General features: G+C 39.7%; 1 protein-coding gene across 2 annotated transcripts in view; it reads right to left on the bottom strand.

Annotated features, from left to right (window-relative positions):
- Positions 1-19,519, bottom strand: part of LOC115732548 (alpha-glucosidase 2-like) — a 29,129-nt gene extending 9,610 nt beyond the window's left edge. Inside the window, exons 1-18 of one of the 2 annotated variants that reach the window (XM_048276547.1) lie at positions 19,302-19,519; positions 18,239-18,524; positions 17,991-18,059; positions 17,774-17,911; positions 17,554-17,671; positions 16,644-16,726; positions 16,410-16,505; positions 15,521-15,689; positions 15,119-15,261; positions 14,966-15,052; positions 12,989-13,174; positions 12,056-12,223; positions 11,485-11,605; positions 11,315-11,384; positions 10,473-10,560; positions 10,267-10,387; positions 9,451-9,644; positions 9,230-9,338 (exon numbers count right to left, since the gene is read on the bottom strand). In XM_048276547.1, coding sequence (XP_048132504.1) covers positions 9,230-9,338; positions 9,451-9,644; positions 10,267-10,387; positions 10,473-10,560; positions 11,315-11,384; positions 11,485-11,605; positions 12,056-12,223; positions 12,989-13,174; positions 14,966-15,052; positions 15,119-15,261; positions 15,521-15,689; positions 16,410-16,505; positions 16,644-16,726; positions 17,554-17,671; positions 17,774-17,911; positions 17,991-18,059; positions 18,239-18,524; positions 19,302-19,513 — 2,458 coding nt within the window. In that variant the 5' untranslated portion in view covers positions 19,514-19,519. Of the gene's footprint in view, positions 1-9,229; positions 9,339-9,450; positions 9,645-10,266; positions 10,388-10,472; positions 10,561-11,314; positions 11,385-11,484; positions 11,606-12,055; positions 12,224-12,988; positions 13,175-14,965; positions 15,053-15,118; positions 15,262-15,520; positions 15,690-16,409; positions 16,506-16,643; positions 16,727-17,553; positions 17,672-17,773; positions 17,912-17,990; positions 18,060-18,238; positions 18,567-19,301 lie in introns of both variants that reach the window. The other variant, XM_048276548.1, reaches the window with a different exon arrangement.
- Positions 19,520-19,812: the final 293 nt, after the last annotated feature.

Genomic DNA, 19,812 nt, shown 5'->3' with positions numbered 1-19,812 from the left:
TGTGATGTCCGAGCTAATCGGTACGAACACTATGTCTCTCGGCAAGTCACCATGTGGACTATAAACCGTGAGTCCGTAAAGATGTGAAAAGAGATGTGACGTCCGAGCTAATCGGTACGAACACTATGTCTCTCGGCAAGTCACCATGTGGACTATAAACCGTGAGCGGTAAAGATGAATGTGAAACCCGAGCTAATCGGTGTAAACACAAAAGGGAAGTGACGCCCGAGTTGATCAGAACGAACACAAAGGGGTATGACGCCCGAGCTAATCAGAACGAACACAAAGAAGACAACTTGAGCTAATCAAGTGTCAATGTAAGGTAAGATTTTTTTTGAAAGGGAATCGGGGAGCATACCCGAGTTCTTCTCTTCCAGTCAAGAATAGCCTCGCTAATTGCATTGTACCCGACTTTTCATTTCATATGCAAGGCAAGTACATGCAATATATTTTCTTGACAAAATTATCTCATGTTATCAAGCTTTACTGAGATAGAATGTCAATCAAGGAAACCTGTCTTGTCCTTTTGACAATCTGACGATATTGAACGAGAAACCTTCACTCAAAAAGGACTTTTCACGCATTCTCTCATTAAAAGGGCTATTTTACCCTATCATTGATACGGGTTTGAGAATCACTCAAACTCACTTCATTGTGCTTGATAAGGGTCCGGGTGTTCTCGAAATCAGCATAACATGACCAATCCGAGAAGTCTTTGTGAGGGTTATAATGTAGGCTTGGTCAAAGGTTTAGCAATGGGGACTCTTGAGAGTCGTTTTGGCTTTGAAAGAATTGATACGATTTGCCGCTTCGAGTTTACAAGTCGGGAACCCCGCAAAATGAGATAGAAAAATCTTGCTCGCACTTCTTTGAGCAACATTTATGAGCATATGAAATCCTATGTTAACTTGAGTGCCTTAATCTGAAGAGACTTCGGTAAGGGTTGTAGCATAGGTTTGGGTAGGCATGAAATGAATGGCCTATTTTCACCAAAAGGGAAGCATTATCCGAGAAAATCGAGAATTGGTGATCATCCAATCGTGCTTCCACCACAGATTCTTGCTCTGATTATCTTCATTGACGATCCGATGATTGTTCCAGTCTTCCGCTCCATGGCTTTTCCTTTGCAAAATTTCAAGTGATCCTTCTTTTCATGAGGGAGCATTTTGCGGGTTTTTGCTGGGGTCCTTCTCTCTTCTTCAAATTTTTTTTTGGAGAGGTTTTTTTTTTTTTATAGAGATTGAGAGAGGGGACATCATTCATTGAATCTTCTACGCCCCTTCTTTGATTTTTCTAGGTTTCCACTTGCCCCAAGTCGCTTTGAACTTGCTTTGAGATGATTTCATTTGTTCACCATGGGAATGATCACCAATCGGGTTGAAATGAATCCACCGCTCAAATTGGGTACGCAAAGGGTGTAGTGTGTAGGGAGATAGAAAGAAATGCTCTTCGTCATATCTAAGGCACTTAAGCTAACACAAAATTTGCATGCAATAAATATGCTTGAAGATTGATGCAAGTGAAAGCAAGAAAATTCTAACCATATACGAACTTGTTGAGATGTTGTCCTAGTGTGGGATTGTTCCCGACATGGGTGAGAAATGAAACTTTGCTCAAAAGGGGTTAAGCGAAGGATAACCTGTAGTGTTTAGATAGAGAAAATGAATGCCTCTCATCATTTTGGTCGTCATACTTTTCTCGAGATTACCCTTTACCTTGCCAACACCGAATATTTTCGCCCAACTTGTACTGGGGATTATCGTATCGGACGTATATAGAAATGGCTTGCCTTTCGTCGTCCTAACGTTTCTCATTCAGTATGATCATTTATCAAGAGCGAAACAGACTTCCCGATCAAATCCTCCTCTCAATAAAGGTTGGCAAGATGACAAAATCATGTATCGAATTTTTCACTATGTGAACGCCTTTTAGGCACGCAAAATGCAACAATGACTGGTGCTATGAAAAGCTCATACGAAAAATACTAGCATATTCGGATCATACAAAGCCTTCAAGAATGGGGGCTCTAGATTGCCCCAAGATATGCATGAGGCAAGTCATATGAGGGATTTTGAAGCTTTGATAGTTTACTTGGGACGACCGTCATGTCGGTTGCATGCCCCCGCAAGAAAAAGTGTTACCCTTAGAACCGAATAAGTTGAAGAAGAAATACTCCCTTTTATAGGTTGGGGGTTCACTTTGGGTTTGCCCCATTTTCAATCAGGATGGATCTTGCTTGAGTGGGTGACCTATAGAATTGCCCCCCAGATTTGGCATAGGTTGGAAGTCGGATGTCCGGTGAATTATTTCTGTGCTTGATCCCGCACAAGAAGAATGTGCATGAGTGGAGATTGGAGAATAAAATGAAATATCCCCAATTGTTAGTCCGCTTCTGTGGTAGCAATCAAAGTCACGCTTCCTAACTTGGTATCCGCAAAGGAGAAAATAGAGGGTCATTTCTAAAAGGAATGATCAAACTTGGTAAGAGATACTCCCTTTAAGATAGGGCCGTCGTGGCTTTGCCCCGCTTTCAATTGGTCGACGTGGAACGATTGAGGGTGAAGCATGGATCAACTTTGGTTGCCCGATGAACCGAGATTAGCTAGGGATCTCTAGCTTGCTTTAAAGCTCGACGTTCATGTGTGGGGCCACCCCAGGATCCACCGGGCCGATGCATAGTCAAAGTTAAGAATCTACCTCTTTACCCCTGGATTAATTCCGATATACATAGTAAATAGATTAATAAGACAAACAGGGTTAAACCGCATGCCAATCATTTATGAAAAAAAAAATTTAAAATTTTTTTCTTTTCAAAACCTCGGGACGAGAATTCTTCAGAAGCCCAACCCTCGGTACTTACCATAAATGATAAATTTTCAATCGTTGGTTATCGTCATGGGGTTGGTTTGGCATACTTCGACGAAATTCCAAAATTTATGAAAAACATTTGTAATTTTATTGATAATAAATCAATCAAATTACATTTCATTGCAATATAAATCCTAAAGTGCAACATGGAATAGAAAGGAAAGTTCTAAAATGTAGCAAAGGTTCCCTCACAGGGGAGATGAAAAGACTAAAAAATGCTTGCTCTTGACCAGCGACCACTTCCATTGGTGACTCTTCAAATATCGCCCGAATGATCCGGTAGCGGGTTGCTCCGAACATTGGGCTTACTAGTTGGTTGAAATGCAAATGTTCCAGCCTCAAGTAGATCCCGGATCCGGTGCTTGAGCACGGGACAATCATCGACCGAATGACCCCGTTCGTTGGAATGATAGTCACACTTCTTTGTAGGATCATACCTAGGATACTTCGCAGGATTGGGACGTTGGGGTTCAGAGGACAACGGACCCTTCTTGCGTAGGACGGCCAGGACTTGGGAAAGTGTACCAGGAAGTGGAGTAAACGTTCGGTTCTTGCGCCGATTCGTCCTCCGATTCTCACGACTATAGCCCGATGTCCGTTGAGGAGCAACCTGCATCTTCCGGACCTCAGCTGGTACCTTCTGGACATAAGTCATATTGACTTCGGGGGCGTGATCCTTATCCTTCTTACCAGAAAATCGCTTCCCAAAAGAAGTGGCTTCACCATACCATCCCTTCTTTAGTCCAGATTCAATTTCTTCTCCCATAGAAATGAGCTCGCTAAATGTTCGGACTGCCGTAACCAGCATGCGCGAACGAATTGCTCGCGGGAGGGTAGATACAAACAGCTTCATCAAGTCTCGCTCCGGTGGCTCGGGCATAATCTGTCCCGCCATATTTCTCCATCGAGTTGCGTACTCCTTCAAGGTCTCCCCCTTTTTCAGCTCAGTCCACTCAAGGTCTTCACGAGAGATCGTGACATCTAAATTGAATTTAAAATGCTTAATGAAAGCATTTGCTGCATCCTCCCATGAATCCATGCGGTTGATTTTGTGGTTGGTATACCACCGCATAGCAGCACCCTTCATACTAGCCCGAAACGTTTGAACCATAAGCGGACCGTTGGAGACATACTTATTCATCAAACCTTGGTACATCTCAACGTGCTGGATCGGATTAGAGGTTCCCTCATACTTCTCAAAGGTCGGCATTTTAAACTTATCCGGCACCCGGACCCCGGTAAATACCGATAAGTCGATTGGGGCAATGCTCTGAGTCCCCTCAACTTCTCGCAGCCTCCGGTCCATCTTGGCCAAGAGCTTGGCACTTTCGTCATTCATTATCCCGATAGTACCTCCGGGTTGAGGGATGGTCATCAAGGGTGGTGTGACGATCCGAGCCGTGGGCAAACCGGTATACCCAAAAGGTTGAGTTGTGCCCCGAACTCCGGGTGGGATAACATTCACGGGGGGTGGGACGGCGTTTGTAACTCCAGGTAAAACAACATCTTCAAGGGGAGGCATGCCATCATAGGTCCCATCGCCTTGAGCGGTTATCCGGGGATCAAAGCTCGTCCGGGCTTGAAACGTAGGTGCTACTGGGGCAGCCGGCGATTGTCGTTGACCGGTTATGAGTTCAGCCATCATTAATCTCATTTGGGCCATCCGGTCGTTGACCACCTTCATTTGCTCCTCCATTTGTTGCTTCATTTTTTGCTCCATCCGGGCCAACAGTTCAGCTTGCTCGGCCATTTGTCTTGTCCTAGAGCGAGTGTTGTAAGGGTGTGGAGGATCCGTGATATGTTACCTAAAAAAGAAACCATCAAAATGAACATAATGTATGAGAAAAACGAGTCGGTCCATGACACCTATCTAGACCTCAAAACACGAAGTAGTGATTACTAAATCGAAGTCAGGCAAAATTCCAATTTTGTCCCCTTTTAAGGAAAAATCTGTGTTAATTTACAAATTGATCGAAACAATACCAAGATTTATGGACACATGTTGAATTTTTGAGGTGATAGATTAGGATCCCGGAATTTTTTTTTTTTTTTTTTTGTGCGGACTTTGTAGGCCAATTCGAATGACAAAATTTTTTAAGGAAGACCAAAAGATCAATTTAAACAAGATCAAGAATATCCAATGATCCATAAAAATATTGAATAAATCAACCTAAATCACGGACCGACCCAAAATAAGATAAGGAAAAAAATAAATAAGTTTCAAGAAATTACCACATTTGGGGAGAAAATGGCAAACACAAAGACATGCACGTGAGTCATAGATTCAATTTTAATTCTTTTAGCAAATTGAAGTAACAGACGGAACGACATGTCGCAGACTCGCGCACTTTCATCATGACTAGTCGCCGCCTCGCATACATAATCATGACTAGTCGGGTCCATTCACTTCGGCTTGGTTCGGTCGACAAAGGCAAAGCCCATGCATCGTAGCCTCACGTGCATGAGAATGACCCTTGAGCCATTTTTTGAGAGATTTCGGGATCCAAGTGGGATAACCTTTAGCGAAGCCTTAACGCCAAGGTTAAAGAACCACTTAAATACCATCCTAAAACTATTGGGTGACCCGGGTCCGATCACAAATTGATGTGGTGTAGTGCAATTACACTAATGCATGCACGACATTTAAAAGCAATCGGCGCTCCAATAGTTCAAAGAATAAAAATCAAGAATTCGCATCACCAAGCCTACAAAACAAGGGGTTAGCCACAAACTTCTCCCCTTATAACTCCCATTCCGCAAAACCATTTAACACCTAAGGGTTAAAAATCAAGCAAGATTGCCAAACCAAGTGCATTTCCCACGAAAAATCTTGGTCTAAATCCTACTTAAATTTTCAAAAAATTCAAGCTATTCCCAAGCGTAGTCGCCAAGCTGTCACGACCTAAAAAAAAAATCGGGTTTTCCAATTTTAGGTTAATGGATTGCCAAATTAATTAGATTAATTAATTTAGCTCGAACTCTCCCAAGTTCTACCAAATCGTGACTTATGGTTCAAATGATTATCTTTCAAAAGATTTTTTAATTTTTCGGAGCCGCCACTAATCATTTCTTGGTAGGTTGATTAGAAACCTAAATAAAATAGTGGGAGAAAACTATTTTATTTCTGCAAACCAAAGATCTTAAGTTCGGGACTTGGTTTCATTAATTTTTCAATTAATGCCCTTACGGTACCAATTTCATGAAAAAAAGTTTGATTTGACAATTTTGATGAATTATGACTTGCGGTTCAAAGGTGTAATTTTTGGGTTTTCTTTTTATTTATTTATTTGTATTTTTGATGTATTTTCGAAATTAAAAAATTAAAGGAAAATGAGAGTGAATTGGTTCAAGATCATCTTAAAGTTTTCGGATTTAACTTGCATTAATTCCAAAATTTTTTTAAGAAAATATCTTAACCCTATGTCCGCATCTTTTAATATCTATCCTAATGGATTCCCAAGATCTTGTTTATTGAATGTAATCCATGAGATAAGATTTCTAGAAAATCCTATCTTTCTAAAAAAGTGATAAGACGTGGTTTTTAAGAAACCATATCTTGCTACATCCTTTTTTTATTTTCTGAGATTTTGTGACATGAAAATTAAACATGAGACATGCACGATTTGTTTCTTTTATTGAATTTTTCTGATTTTTTTTTTTTTGTGATTTTAAGTTTTTATGAATGAATTTAAATTAAAGTTGCAAATCTTTTAATGGAAAGGATAATTACCGCTATTTCTTTCGAATTAAGTTTCGGTCCGAAGCCTGACAGTTCGACCCTAAAAATTAGAAATTCCCGCTATGGAAATAATTCCATCTAAAGCCCGATAGATAGACTTATTCCCATGTACGCGGTTGCGGATTAGGAAATTCCTAATCGATCACATTTTGAAATATTTTGGTACCCTGAGTATATTGAAAAAGATTTTTGGATTACCACAAGATTATCACCAAGATCTCAAAATATTTGCATTACGATATAATCTTCCCAAATTAAAGACAAGATATATTGCAAGATATATTCCGAATTTCTTCCAAAAAAATAACGTGCAATCTTCCAACTCAAGCAATGAAATATTCAAAACTTCTAATGCAATTTTCTAAGTAGGGCAATTCAAACAATCAATTTTGCAATCAAATATTCAAGATATCCAGGATTCGATTTTTGACATACAATCTTCCCAATCAAGCAATTTTCGGGTATCTCAATCTTGCAAAATGATTTCTCAAGATATGCAGCAAAATATTCAGATTAAGAAAATATCCTAAGAATATCATGAGATTAGATAATTACCTAATTTCGAAAATTGAAGCAGAAAACTGTAGCACCAAGCAAGCTTTCTTGGACAAAATGGCGAGGAACTTGTGCGCACCTAGGGAAGGATCACGCAAGCCCAAACGGACTCTGGACAGCAACCAATTTCGAGCTGTGATTGGTGTCAAATGACAGGTGTTCCGCTCCTAAATATGGGGTACTCGATCCCGGACAGTAAATATAACCAACCCTGAAAATTGTCAAAGAAAACACCAAAAACTGCACTGTTTTGGACCCAAACAGTGGCTAAAACAGTTTTGGACAGCAATTAAATCAGCTCTGAACAACAGCTAAATCAACACCAAATCACAGGGACTTCGTACGCCAAACTCCAGCACAAATGAGCACCAAACAGTAAGGATTTTGGCACACAGTAGCAGCTAAACAAAGAATAAACAGCAGCACAGATTCGCCTTGGACAGCTGCGAAAACGTTTCACCCGGACAAGAATTTGGACTCGTTCAGGTCGCACTTCGATTACGTCGGGACAGCAGCTTGGATGGTGATGATCAGCAGTTGGTTCTTCGACCCCCGTCGTGCTATAACAGGCTACTTCGGAACAGAGTTGACGCTGGGACGATGCTGCAACGTCGGTGGCAATGCAGCGGTGATGACAGGAAGGATAAGGATGGCACACGGAGGGAGCTTGGCTCGAAGGAGGGTTTCGCCCCTTGAAGAGAAAACTTTCGAACTACTTAAACTCCCTCAAAAGCCCTCCCTTAAACTCCCTCAAAACCCCTCCCTTTCTCACGTGGATTTCAGCATATAAGCAGAAAAGATAGTTTTTTTTTTTCCTCTCTCTCGCCAATAGCTCTCGACGTTCTTTTTTAGAAGAATTCCACCGCCCCCCCAATCGAAGCACTGTGAACGAACTTCTTATAGGCATGAGGGTCTGAGGTAATAAGGCAAGGAAATCAGATTTTTTTTTATCTCCTACAGAATATTTGAACCAAATTCTCTTCTTCGTGGATACATTTATAATTCATCTAGAAGCAGGCCTCCTCCACGTGCAATATTTTGTCTCATGTGATATTCATTTCCTTTTGCTGACGATGGCCGATCTCCTCTTCTTATTTGAAACCCAAAAAATATATCATTATCTTATTTTGACGCAATTAAGAATTTCAAGGATTATATTTTTATTTTCCCCAAATTTGATCAAATAATGCAGACCTTCCAACCCTTGCCCTCCACGTGATTTTTCTACTACATGAGCTTAGTCAAATTTCCAACCATCACGAGTCTTGTCCAACTAATTAAATTCGTAATTATCCACTCGCGTCCGATCACCGCTAGTTCGATTCAATTCAAATATAATGCGATGCTAAAGTAAATGCAAACTATATAAATATTTTTGATAGAGACTAAGGTTAGTCCCTAATTTTTGTGCAAATTTTTCATAAATGAATTAACCAAAATTTAGGTGTCAACAATATCCCCCGTCAAGGAGGAGCCACCTTCCTCAAATATCAGCAAAAAGTCAGAAAACCTGCTACAGGATGTGCAGTAATGTTCCAACAGCAAAAAATTTCTAAAGAATGTCCTGGAAATATCATCCATATACTGTTCAAAGTTGATGCATGGCAATCAGTAAGGAATTGAAACAAGTGTGAGTGGTCATCAGGGAGGCAACTTTCCTCTGTGTGATTATGAATTAGCACAAAGTATTTCTTCCAAACCATAATTCATGATTTCACTTTGCATTTAGGATTGATAAACAAATATTAAAGTTCCAAGTTGTTGACATGTTCACAGAATGAATCAATTCTTACGGATAGCATATTTACTCTACCAATGTCAAAATGGAAATTTGTATCTGTTTTCCATCGAAAAAGCCAATTAAACCCACAACAGGAATAGGTAACATCCAGACCCAAAAAAAAAATAGATATCAACATAAACTCATGAAATCGGTTTGATAAGAACTCGATAATGAGAGAGGTCCAGCCACGTTGATGGCACAACACGATTCTATTTTGCCTGGAAAAGTAATGAATGCATCCTCAGAGACATACACACATCATTGCCAACTTGAACTAGCATTACCTAAGCGTGCATTATATTTCTTCTCACTTGCAGCAACCATATTAGACACTTCGTGCTCTGAAGGCAACGTAATTTGGATAGTGTCACCATCCATGCCCCATGCATCAACCTGTGTGTGATCATAATTGCTCAGAATTTCCAAATAAGAACTCCAATGGTGCTTAATAACAAGTTCTTAAATCAGATAAAACAAGCGTCCTTCCTTATAAAAAGGAATTTACCATTGCCCCTCCACCTAGTAACAGCAGTACATGCAGACGACGTTTTGGCCTCTTCCACGAACCTTCTTCTGTGTACACCCTTATGGTAACCTGTGAAGATTCACGTTCAGCAATGTAATGAGTTAGCAGATATTCTCCCTCCAAATACTTATATCCATCACCATCATCTTCAAAAAGAATGCCTTTCGCGGTCCCTGTTAGCCAGGAAAGATACAAATCAGAGTGGATAATATTAAACCAGTCTTCTCTTAATAAAAAGCTTCTCTTCCAAGTGCATTTTGACTTCAGCCTAATAGCAACAAAAATGTAAACTAATTGCCTCACTTTGCCATCAACTTATACAGTACCAATTGAGAACTTTTGTGGAAAAAGTTTTTGATGCTTGTCAACGATAGTGTGTGACCAAGGAGCATGTCACAGGATAGGAAAATACAGAATTAGACAAGCTTAGTTATTGGAAAGACGGAAAGAAAACAATCGGACACAATTTAGCAAGTTTTTTTAACAATATTGAGAAATTAAATCACTTAATGACATGCTTAAGTTGTTCTAAGCTTGAGCAACTTTGTCATTAGTCATTCTGCGAACAATCAACATAACGCTAAATTATGAGAATCATAGAGGAAACAGTAAAACTTTCAATTGAAAGCGATGGGCAATGATAATTAGATTTCTAATCAGTGATTTGACGCATTCCAAATATGAATTTTCACTAGTAAAATATGTTCACGACCCGTCTATAATCAAAACCATAGATGCAACACTACCCTAGAAAAATTCGAGTCACACAAGAAATATCAAGTGGAAGAGATATACCGTGTTCATTCAAAGCCACGAGGAGCATCAAGTCATCTGAAAGATTAGCTTCACCAACATGTTGGTGGGGAGGGCCCGAGGGAATGATTGACCCACCTTGTAGAAATAATAAGGGCAGATCCTGTCAAGTTAAAGCAAAATAACATTAACTGCCGGCAAACCAGTAACATGCAGAGCATTACAGAGAAACTAAGAACTTGTGGTACCGGGTGTGCATCATCGAAATCAAAGGTCAGCCAAGTACCCTTGGGCAACACATGCTGCATGTCATTTGATTCCTCATGTGGCATAGAGCTGATGAAGATTAAAAGACATTAGCAGATGCATATGGATTGATGCTCAGCTTAAAGCCTTTTTAAATACAATCTATTAAACCGTCACAGAACCATCTATAAGACCTAGAAACTTGGGCCAAAGAAACCAGACAATCATCTGTTATTTTGGGGACTAATAAGAACAAACTCGAGACTTGATAACCATCACATCTTTTGCTAACTGATCCCATTAACTTTCCAGATGGCTTATCGACAATGCTACAAAATGCAGAAGACCTTTAAAAGTGAGACATGAAGTTAAAAGTACCGGTACATTAACCTAATCAATCTCTTATTGTTAGGGCTTTCCCTCTCACTGTGGGACACGTACACTCAAATGTGAAAAACATAGTTAAGTAGGAAATCTATGCAATTCGTGTGAAGCAATGGCTAACTAAGCCTACGGGGGTGAGGGCCACCACCAGCCCCTCCAGGTCCGCTAGTGATGAGAACCTTGATATTATACTGTTCACATATGTTCACACGTGCAGAAACATGGATATGTCAAGTGATCAAGCTACATAAGACATGGACAGCAATTATAGCCTATTAAATATGCAAAAGGGAAAGACACTAGTGACTAAACTAGTGTCCTTAACCTAGATCAGCAAAGAGAAAAGAAAAGGGAAAGACACTAGTGACTACAATAAAATGTGGAGCAGCAGCAAGGAGCTCAGGTTCCTCATGACACATGCAAGGTCAAAATTTTTAACTTTTATAGAGGAGAGGATAACCTTGCACAAACCAAGAGTGGCCCCAATAAAAATGAATTTTCCAGTGTCCTTAACCTGGGATCTTTGGGATCTGCACGAGAACTTGTATATGCTTAGATACCTATGCAAATAAGAACAGTGATACATGTAGTAAGAAGGGAAGAATGCTATTTAACACCATGCGAACCCACCAGCAAAAAAGGTTGGACTTGCCACGGGAGTGCCCATTTTATGAGCCATGTAGAAAAGAGTATATATGTGGGGAAGAAAGCGGTAGCGCCGCTTCAGTGCCAGGCGACAGACTTCCTCACACTAGTGCAAGAGAGAAAAAAAAAGAAAATAGTCTATAAGATCTTCTGAGGGGGCCAATGAATTTACAAAATAAGTGCTCATGACAATTAGAGCAATCTATACATTCCAGCGATAGGAAGGTAGAGAATCTGATACTAGATAGTCAGCATGCTAAATTAGTCGTGATTTCATATATTTTACAAGAAAGGGAGGACCAGAGGTTCTCTAAGGACTGAGAGACATGATTTATTTCACGTCTTTCATAGTCATTTAAGAAATTTGGTGTCTTTCTCAACGGGTCTATCAGTAACAGATGAGGGAAACCTTTTCTTTCAAAAAACTGGGAGCAAGGTCAGGTGACAGAAGTGCTTTAGATTGGAGAGAATTCAATTTGAATCAATGAAATAAAAATCATCAGGAAAAAGGTCATGCACATGACATTAGCATGTCACCAAGAAAAGGAGCACAAACCTCCTCGCCAAATGACCAAGGTTCGTGGTCATTGGTGTCAATTTCAGAGTGTCCACGACAGAATGGAAACATTGCACCTATAGCCATCCACCTTCCAAAAAGCTTGGGTGTCGCATTTCCTCCAAATCCACCAATATCAGGTCCTGCAAGTGGTTGACCACTGAGACCCTGAACAGAATTAAGAATAGTCAGGACACGTTATCCAATAGAGGAATATCCGTCGTGTGAACTATTCTGAGAAACACCACATCAAATTTGTTGACGGGAGTTCAAAATCTGTACATTAAAAGCTAGGATCTTTCAAAACATGGATTTCTATTCAAAGAGTGCATAAATGCATGGATAAGCTTGCAGTAACCCATCTATTTGGAATCCAAAGTTGATAAAAATCGCAGTTAAAGTCATAAAAAAGTGAGGGCAAACAAAACCAGGCTCCAGTGCTTCAAAGGTCTAAATTGCTTAAAAGACATTTGACAATTAATTCTGCGAAGAGTGTCCCACAAACAGTAGAACTCAATTATTCAGAGTTACTTTGTCATGCCTTGTCCAATGCAAGCTTACTTATTTAAATCAAAGTGGCAGCATGGCGTATAACAACTATACCTAAACAATGTTGGAGCATCACCTATGTAGGGAAATACAAATAAAGGTTACTGCTCGCTCATTCTCTTTGATGATATGCGCAATGATTACCGCATGATTGATGATGAAAACCAAATTTTTATGTCCATGCTGCACACTGCAGTTATATTATCATAATTACCCTGATGTTTATAGACACTTGATCTCCACCTTGTGTATAAAAGATGGGAAGGAAAGACCTAAATTTGCTACCATCATTTCCTTGAAGTAATCCATAAATAAGTTCAGTGCAAACCATAAGCAAATTTCTTCACGCAAAAACAAGCAGCATAGCCTACATTATTCACTTACCAGCTGAAGTACCATTGAGATGCTCATGTGCAGGTGCTCCCAGTTTGAAAGGTTATCACCAGTCCAAGTAGCTGCATACCTCTGACTACCAACGAATCCAGCTCTAGTAAGGACAAAAGGACGCTTGGTTTCATTAGCTGATTTCATGCCTTCATACGTAGATCTAGCCATCAGCATCCCATAAACCTGCAACAGGGATGGAAAAACTGAGTAACCAGATTTTTATGGACAAAAACAAGAGTACCAGCTACATGATCAATGTTTACACGTCAGCAAGATAGATAGGATGTAATATTTGTCACAGGCATCTATAACAAGGAAATTCTTGGGAATTATCACCAAAAATATTCGACCTCTCACAATAATGTCACAAAATAAAGGAAACGAGTAGAACTACTTATTTGATTTTCTAATTGTGAGTACATTTGAAGTAGCTTTTCTATCTTCTTCTCCTACTACACTAGAACAGCAATAACCCCAATCTGGTAAAATTGCCAATCATTGTAACGCCTTGAACTACTGTATTTTTTCCTTATGTCTTCTTCACTTCTTGGCTTTCCACGTGAAGGTTCAAACTAGAGCTATAGATAAGTATAAGCCTTCAAAAATTACGTAGGGAGCATCAGAGGACTAAACCAAGCAATGTGGATTGCACATGCAAGCCAGAATCACAAAATTAACCTTTTCTTCATTTCACTTTGCCCTTTGAGATTTTGATAGAAGCAATTTTTTACTGTTTTCCCTTTTAATGCTTGGAAGTTCTTGATAAGCTGTTTCGTTCTTCATGCAATCTCAGAACCTGCATGGCTTATTGTTTGATAAAGATAAGACTAACTTAACCAAAGTTCTACACTGATATAATCTCCAATACTGTGGTTCTCTTTCGAATCTTACATGTTTTAGGTTCAAGTTTACAACTCATTCCACTGTCAGATTACTGCAAATAAAACACTTGATTTCAATCTCCATATCACTGGACTGCTGATTAATGTGATCAGCCACATATGTCTATCCCGGAGCTACAAAAGTGATAATTTTCTTCAGTCCTGTTATCCTTCAGACAGCAAACTTACTGATGAATGAAAACCTTACAATTGTTTGCTCATCTCTTCACAATGTTGGTACCATAATTATGGAACCACCAATTAGTTTTGTGTGAAATATTTCAACAAACGCATATATGTGTTTTGTGAAGGATGCATGCAATCCTGTAAATGATGAAAGTACCAAACAATCAAAAGATAAACCCCCTGCCTAATCTTGCGATGGTGGTATTGCTAATGCTTTACAAATAAAGAACTCTTCTTCCACTAGCTCAGTCTCAGCTTTCTTGAATTTAATGGTTTGATTGGGATTGTATACATTGAAGAGAATACTTAGGTCGCGGGGAAAGAAAGCTGTCAGAGTGCACAATGCAAATTTGGCAGAGAAGATCCTCAGACAAAGAGGTGGAAAACAAGGCACTCTTTCATTCTACCAGCCTCACCATTTTTATAATATGACACCAAATCTACAGCTATTATAAAGCAATCAAAACTCTAAGCATGACATTGCTTGTGCTACATATGTGGAAAGCCGGAAGTTATCATATTTTATCCTACTATATTCAATAGAAAGAATTTAGCACTTGACCCCGAATCAACAACTCATTCTTTCACTCGACCCCCCTTGCTTTTCCAGTACAATCATGGTGGATGCATTACAAAATCGCTTAACATCTATTTCCGTATAAATCTAAGATGTGAAACACAAACAACAAATGGAAAAAGGCTGGAAAACATATTTTATCCTACTATATTCAATAGAAAGCATTTAGCACTGGACCCCAAATCAACAACTCATTCTTTCACTCTTGGCACCCCTTGCTTTTCCAGTACAATCATGGCGGATGCATTACAAAATCGCTTAATATCTATTTCCATATAAATCTAAAATGTGAAACAAAAACAACAAATGGAAAAAGGCTGGAAAACATACATTGTGATAGTGTGAGTGACTCTGGACACCTCCAACTTCATCATCTCCCCTATGAATGTTGCTCTCCGGCATGGTCTTCGTCACAGACTGACAGAGAAGTTGTAAGCCGTAGTTCAACAAGAGAAAATGACAGAAACTAAAAGTACTAGTTACCTTAAAGACAGTTGGTTCATTCATATCGTTCCATATACCATCAACTCCATTAGAAATGAAATCCTGAACTAACTGAGCCCACCAGTGACGGACTTTTGACTGTGTAAAGTCAGGGTAAACACAAGGACCAGGCCACACCTCCCCTGACAAGCAAACGGTTACTCAGCATTGTCTGATCAATTTTTTCCTTCCAGAATTTTGCACACATACATGCATACATGTAGATTTATTTTCAGCTAAATCCAAATGATACAGCATGTAAACATTAGTATGTTTGGAAAGATTTTAGGGGTTACTTAAATTTGAAATGCTACAAAAAAGGAGAAAACGTGAAGGCAAAATCAAAACCAAATAGACAACAACAAAGACTAGCCAAAACCACAATGAAAGACAGCAAGGTACCAACAAATGGAGTTCCATCTGCTGCTTTGATCCAGACATCGCTTTTGCAACCACTGTCATAGACAAAATACCCCTCTTCACATTTGATACCAGGATCAAGCATCCAGATGGCTTTGAAACCATCTTCGTGGAGACCATCTACCAAACATTTTGGATCGGAGAAGCAGTCCTGAAAGTAAATCCTCTGTTTCAGCTTCCATGCTGAAAATAGCACTCTTTATTTAGTAGACAGGTGTCTACTGCTTACTAAGCATTGATCCTATGTCCTTGTACTACTAGACAAGTTAGCCAAGCCAGAAGTCCCAGACACGAATGCACTTGGGAGGCTTCGAACATAAAGTGACCACCAATCTAAAAGGACTCAGTGGATTGAATGTATGGAAGCGATGGACAAAACAGAGATGCGTGGCATTTCTGCATCAAGCACAGTACCTAAGGTTGAAAATAGAATATCATAAGAGCACTGTTCATTGCAGTGCCTCCAAAGTGTATTAACCAACAACATGTTCCACACAACCTACCTCACTTCCAAAATGATAACACCATCTTCCTCAAGATTATTCCTAGATTGGAAACAGATCTTCACTCATATTTGACAAAATTCTCACATCTTACATGTAGATGTAGATATATGCTTTGCTTCAGGTGAACTTTCATGATGTAGATATGTAGTTATGCTCTGTTTCAGGTGAATTTTAATTATAAGTATGTGACGTCTTTTTGAAATTGGCTAAAACTGTGAATTTTCAGCCAGCCATAAGTTGCAAGTGGTTTGATACCTACTGAAAGAGAGGTAGATGATGTTAAATTGGACCTACTTAGAGGAAGGTAATCTGTAATTTTTCCAAACAAGGCAATAACAGGGTTAACACAAAGCAGGAGTCCATGCCTTGTCAAAAGTGAAGCAGCGAAACCCATCCATATAATCTATATCCATCCATACGACATCACAAGGAATCTTCTTTTCTCTGAATTTACTTGTGATCTGCAATAAATGGATAAAAATTTAAGCTGAAGAATTATCACGCATTAACTCATGAATTGTTATTAAATCAGGTAGAAGGAAACGAGGGTTGAGGAGGAAAGATTGTAGAAGCAAGCAAGATGCATCAGAAGGGCTGACCTCTCGAACTCGGTTATCAGAGTCATAGCTCCAGCGGCATTGATGATAGCCTAAGGACCACTTTGGCGGCATAAACACAGTTCCTGACGATGTATGCAAGCTATGTCATTAATTCAAGTGATAACAGTAATAAACAGACTATCAAGAAGATTGTCCGGTCATTCTGGTGGTCCTCTAAAATCCATTTAGTACTAAACTAGAAATCCACGGATGGGTGTTTCTTGAGATAAGAAAAGTCATAGAAAAACAAATATTTATTTGACAACTTCATTCATAAGCTTCAAGCTTTTTCTTCATTTAAAGACAGGAAAAACAGAGAGCTCATGGTAACAAGGATTATGCATGATATCCTGATAAAATGAATACATTCAAATTTTCTGTGTCTGTAATTCTGACAGCGTATCATGTTTACTCCTCAGGAAAACCACTTAAATGAAGCCTATACTTGTAATAAGAGGCACATGGTGGTAAAAAGCAGTAAACATGCCTAGAGTGTTTTGGCATCAAATGTTGAAATCAAAATCTTAAAGTTTAGAGAACGTCTGTAGAAAAGATTCTAAGAATTTGAAGTATCACTTGTCCAGAAAACGAAAAGGACCAAATAAAAGTGGTACAATCTGCAGTACCGGAAGCACAAAAACCTTGCGTTTAAACTCAAAGTGTCCAGTGAGCTAACAAAATGAGCTTCTTCCGTGTTTTGGGTCATGCTTTTTACTTGTTTCCTTTGCCCTATTGCCCATTAGAGATGTTTGGAAAATTTGTTTTGAGTTCAGCTCATTCATTGACACCCTTTTTAAACATAGTAAATAGCATCATAGAAAAGTTGCTAGACATTGAAAATGATTGGGAGAGCAGAATTAAGCAGCATAGCATACTTATGGAAAGAAGCTGACATGTGCAGCATAATTACCAATTGCATGAGACAAGGATGTTAGAACCGCGCCAGGTGAAGAAAATGGACCGAATGTAATGACAGGGTATGAGGAGGGAGCCGTGAACTGTATTCTTGACATGTTTCTCAGATCAATCTGCCCATGAGAAAATATCACTTGCAAGCTTAAGATAAGTTCAAATCGGAGCTTCCAAGAAATTACTCCAATATGTGATCCCAGGTATGAGTTTTACAACACCTCACAACGTCGTGTCGTGTCAGCAAGAATCCCCAGTGACTCTCCACTCGGAAGAACAGCTAGCACCCAAGGATGAGATTGGTATAAAGATGTAGTACCTGGGCCATAACCCCATGCGGCCGTGTTCCATGTAAACACCTACAACAAGAGAGATCCCTGAGAATTCAGGAGAGAAAAAACAAATGCTAGCATGGGAAGTGGGGGAAAGAGGACTAACTCTTTTTCCTGTACGCTCAAGCTGTCCACTGACTTCGCCAGTCCCATAAAAACTGGTCCCAGCAGGTAGCTAAATCATATGTAACATAATGTCATAAAGGACTCGGCCAATACATACTTGGAAACATAAATCAAGCAGACAAAATTTTCAAAAGTAGCAGAAAGGTCAAAGTCCAGAGAGTGCAACTTACCAACCAACAAGTGATTCAACTAATTCATGAGAAAGAAATAAGACATGCGTTGACTGACCTCAAGTTTGACAGTCTGCTGCCCTGAGAGACAGTGGTAAGTAGGGATATAAGAAGGGACATGATGACTCATTATCGGTGTGTCCCTATCCTTGCTGTTGACAAAAGAAAGACTAGGAAATGCCGCTTCTCTATCGTTTGCAGAACAGTCGAAGCGGAAAACTCCTTCCTCCAAAATAGGCTCAAAAATCATTTCGCCTGTGGTGACATCCGCAGCCAGCACCTCACCTTCTTGAATCGTCATTTTAAGTTTCAATCTCGAGTTCTTACTTTTTGTCGTCCCGTCTCTGCATGCCACAGATTCACATCGGCATCACTCTGCTCTACACCTATTTATTATTTTTCCACATGCCAGCATATACATAAATGCTAAACCCAATCGAAGAGTATTGATTAGAGTAAGAGTATAAGAAACAATATTTATGACATTGTGTGCACGTAAGAGAAACATTATGCATGTTACATGTGAGAATAGATGAAAATGGCAGGAGAGCTTTTGACATGCGGGGACCCCCACATCAGAGAAACAATGTACTGTGTTACATATCGAAATCTGCTGCAGCACAACCAATTTGATATACGAAAAAGATTGAAGCAATAGGAAGTCAATCCAGCTTGTTGACTCGCCCATCTACTTTCTTTCTTCAACGGTCCAACCCCTATGATTCCAATTACACACAGATTCATCCTCCCTTGACTCGAAAGTAGGGACATGGTAATGTTCACGAGGAGATCTTTTTATATTACAGTCGAAGTACTTGTTCAATCTAATCGCAACTTCAGATTAAGGAAAAATAGTAGCAAAGCTGCTCCAAAAAAAGCAGCACGAAGCATGCAACACTCTCTACTTCACTGGAAATCAAATCACATCCTCTCTCAAAACTAATCAAAACCACACCAGAATGAGAATCCAAAGCTCGACCATTCGCTCTAGCAAAGGACCTAGAAACGCCCGAGAAAGACGAACTACCGGAATTCCCCTTCCTCCGGCGATTAACTCGCCACATGAAAAACCAAAATCAGTCGCCGAAAGCAAAAGCGTGCATGACCAGAGGAAGCAGGACCTGAACAGAGACGACGCTGCAGCAGAGAATCCGCGACCGGGCAGAGGACGGAGAAGACTCTTAAAAAAGCCCGAGCGACCGAAGGCCGGGGCGGTACTCGATGAAGGCACGTAAGGGCGAGGACGACGACGGAGGAGCGCGACCTCCAATGAAGAACCTCCACGTGCTGCTGTGACGACGCTAGTTCGACTGAGCAGCAGCAGGTCCTCCATTCGTCCACCCCCTTATCATTTTTTATTATTTTTTTGGTCTTTTGCTGTGGAGAGAGAAAAAAAAGGGCGGCTCGAATGATTGAGAAGATGGTGGAAGTTGACACGTCGGGGGATTGAGTTCGTCCACTTGTCACAACTCTTTCCCATGAATAAAAAAAAAGGATCTGTCGCGTTTATTTCACAAAAAATATAAAAAATTAAAGCACAGTTTTTTTAAATAATCATTTATATCATTTATAAATATGAATGAATAAGAAAAAATTCATCGTTTGCGAAAATATATAAACATAAATTATTAA

Source organism: Rhodamnia argentea, chromosome 3, assembly GCF_020921035.1.
Source record: "Rhodamnia argentea isolate NSW1041297 chromosome 3, ASM2092103v1, whole genome shotgun sequence".
NCBI lineage: Eukaryota > Viridiplantae > Streptophyta > Magnoliopsida > Myrtales > Myrtaceae > Rhodamnia > Rhodamnia argentea.
This window is presented reverse-complemented; position numbering and strand designations above follow the sequence as displayed.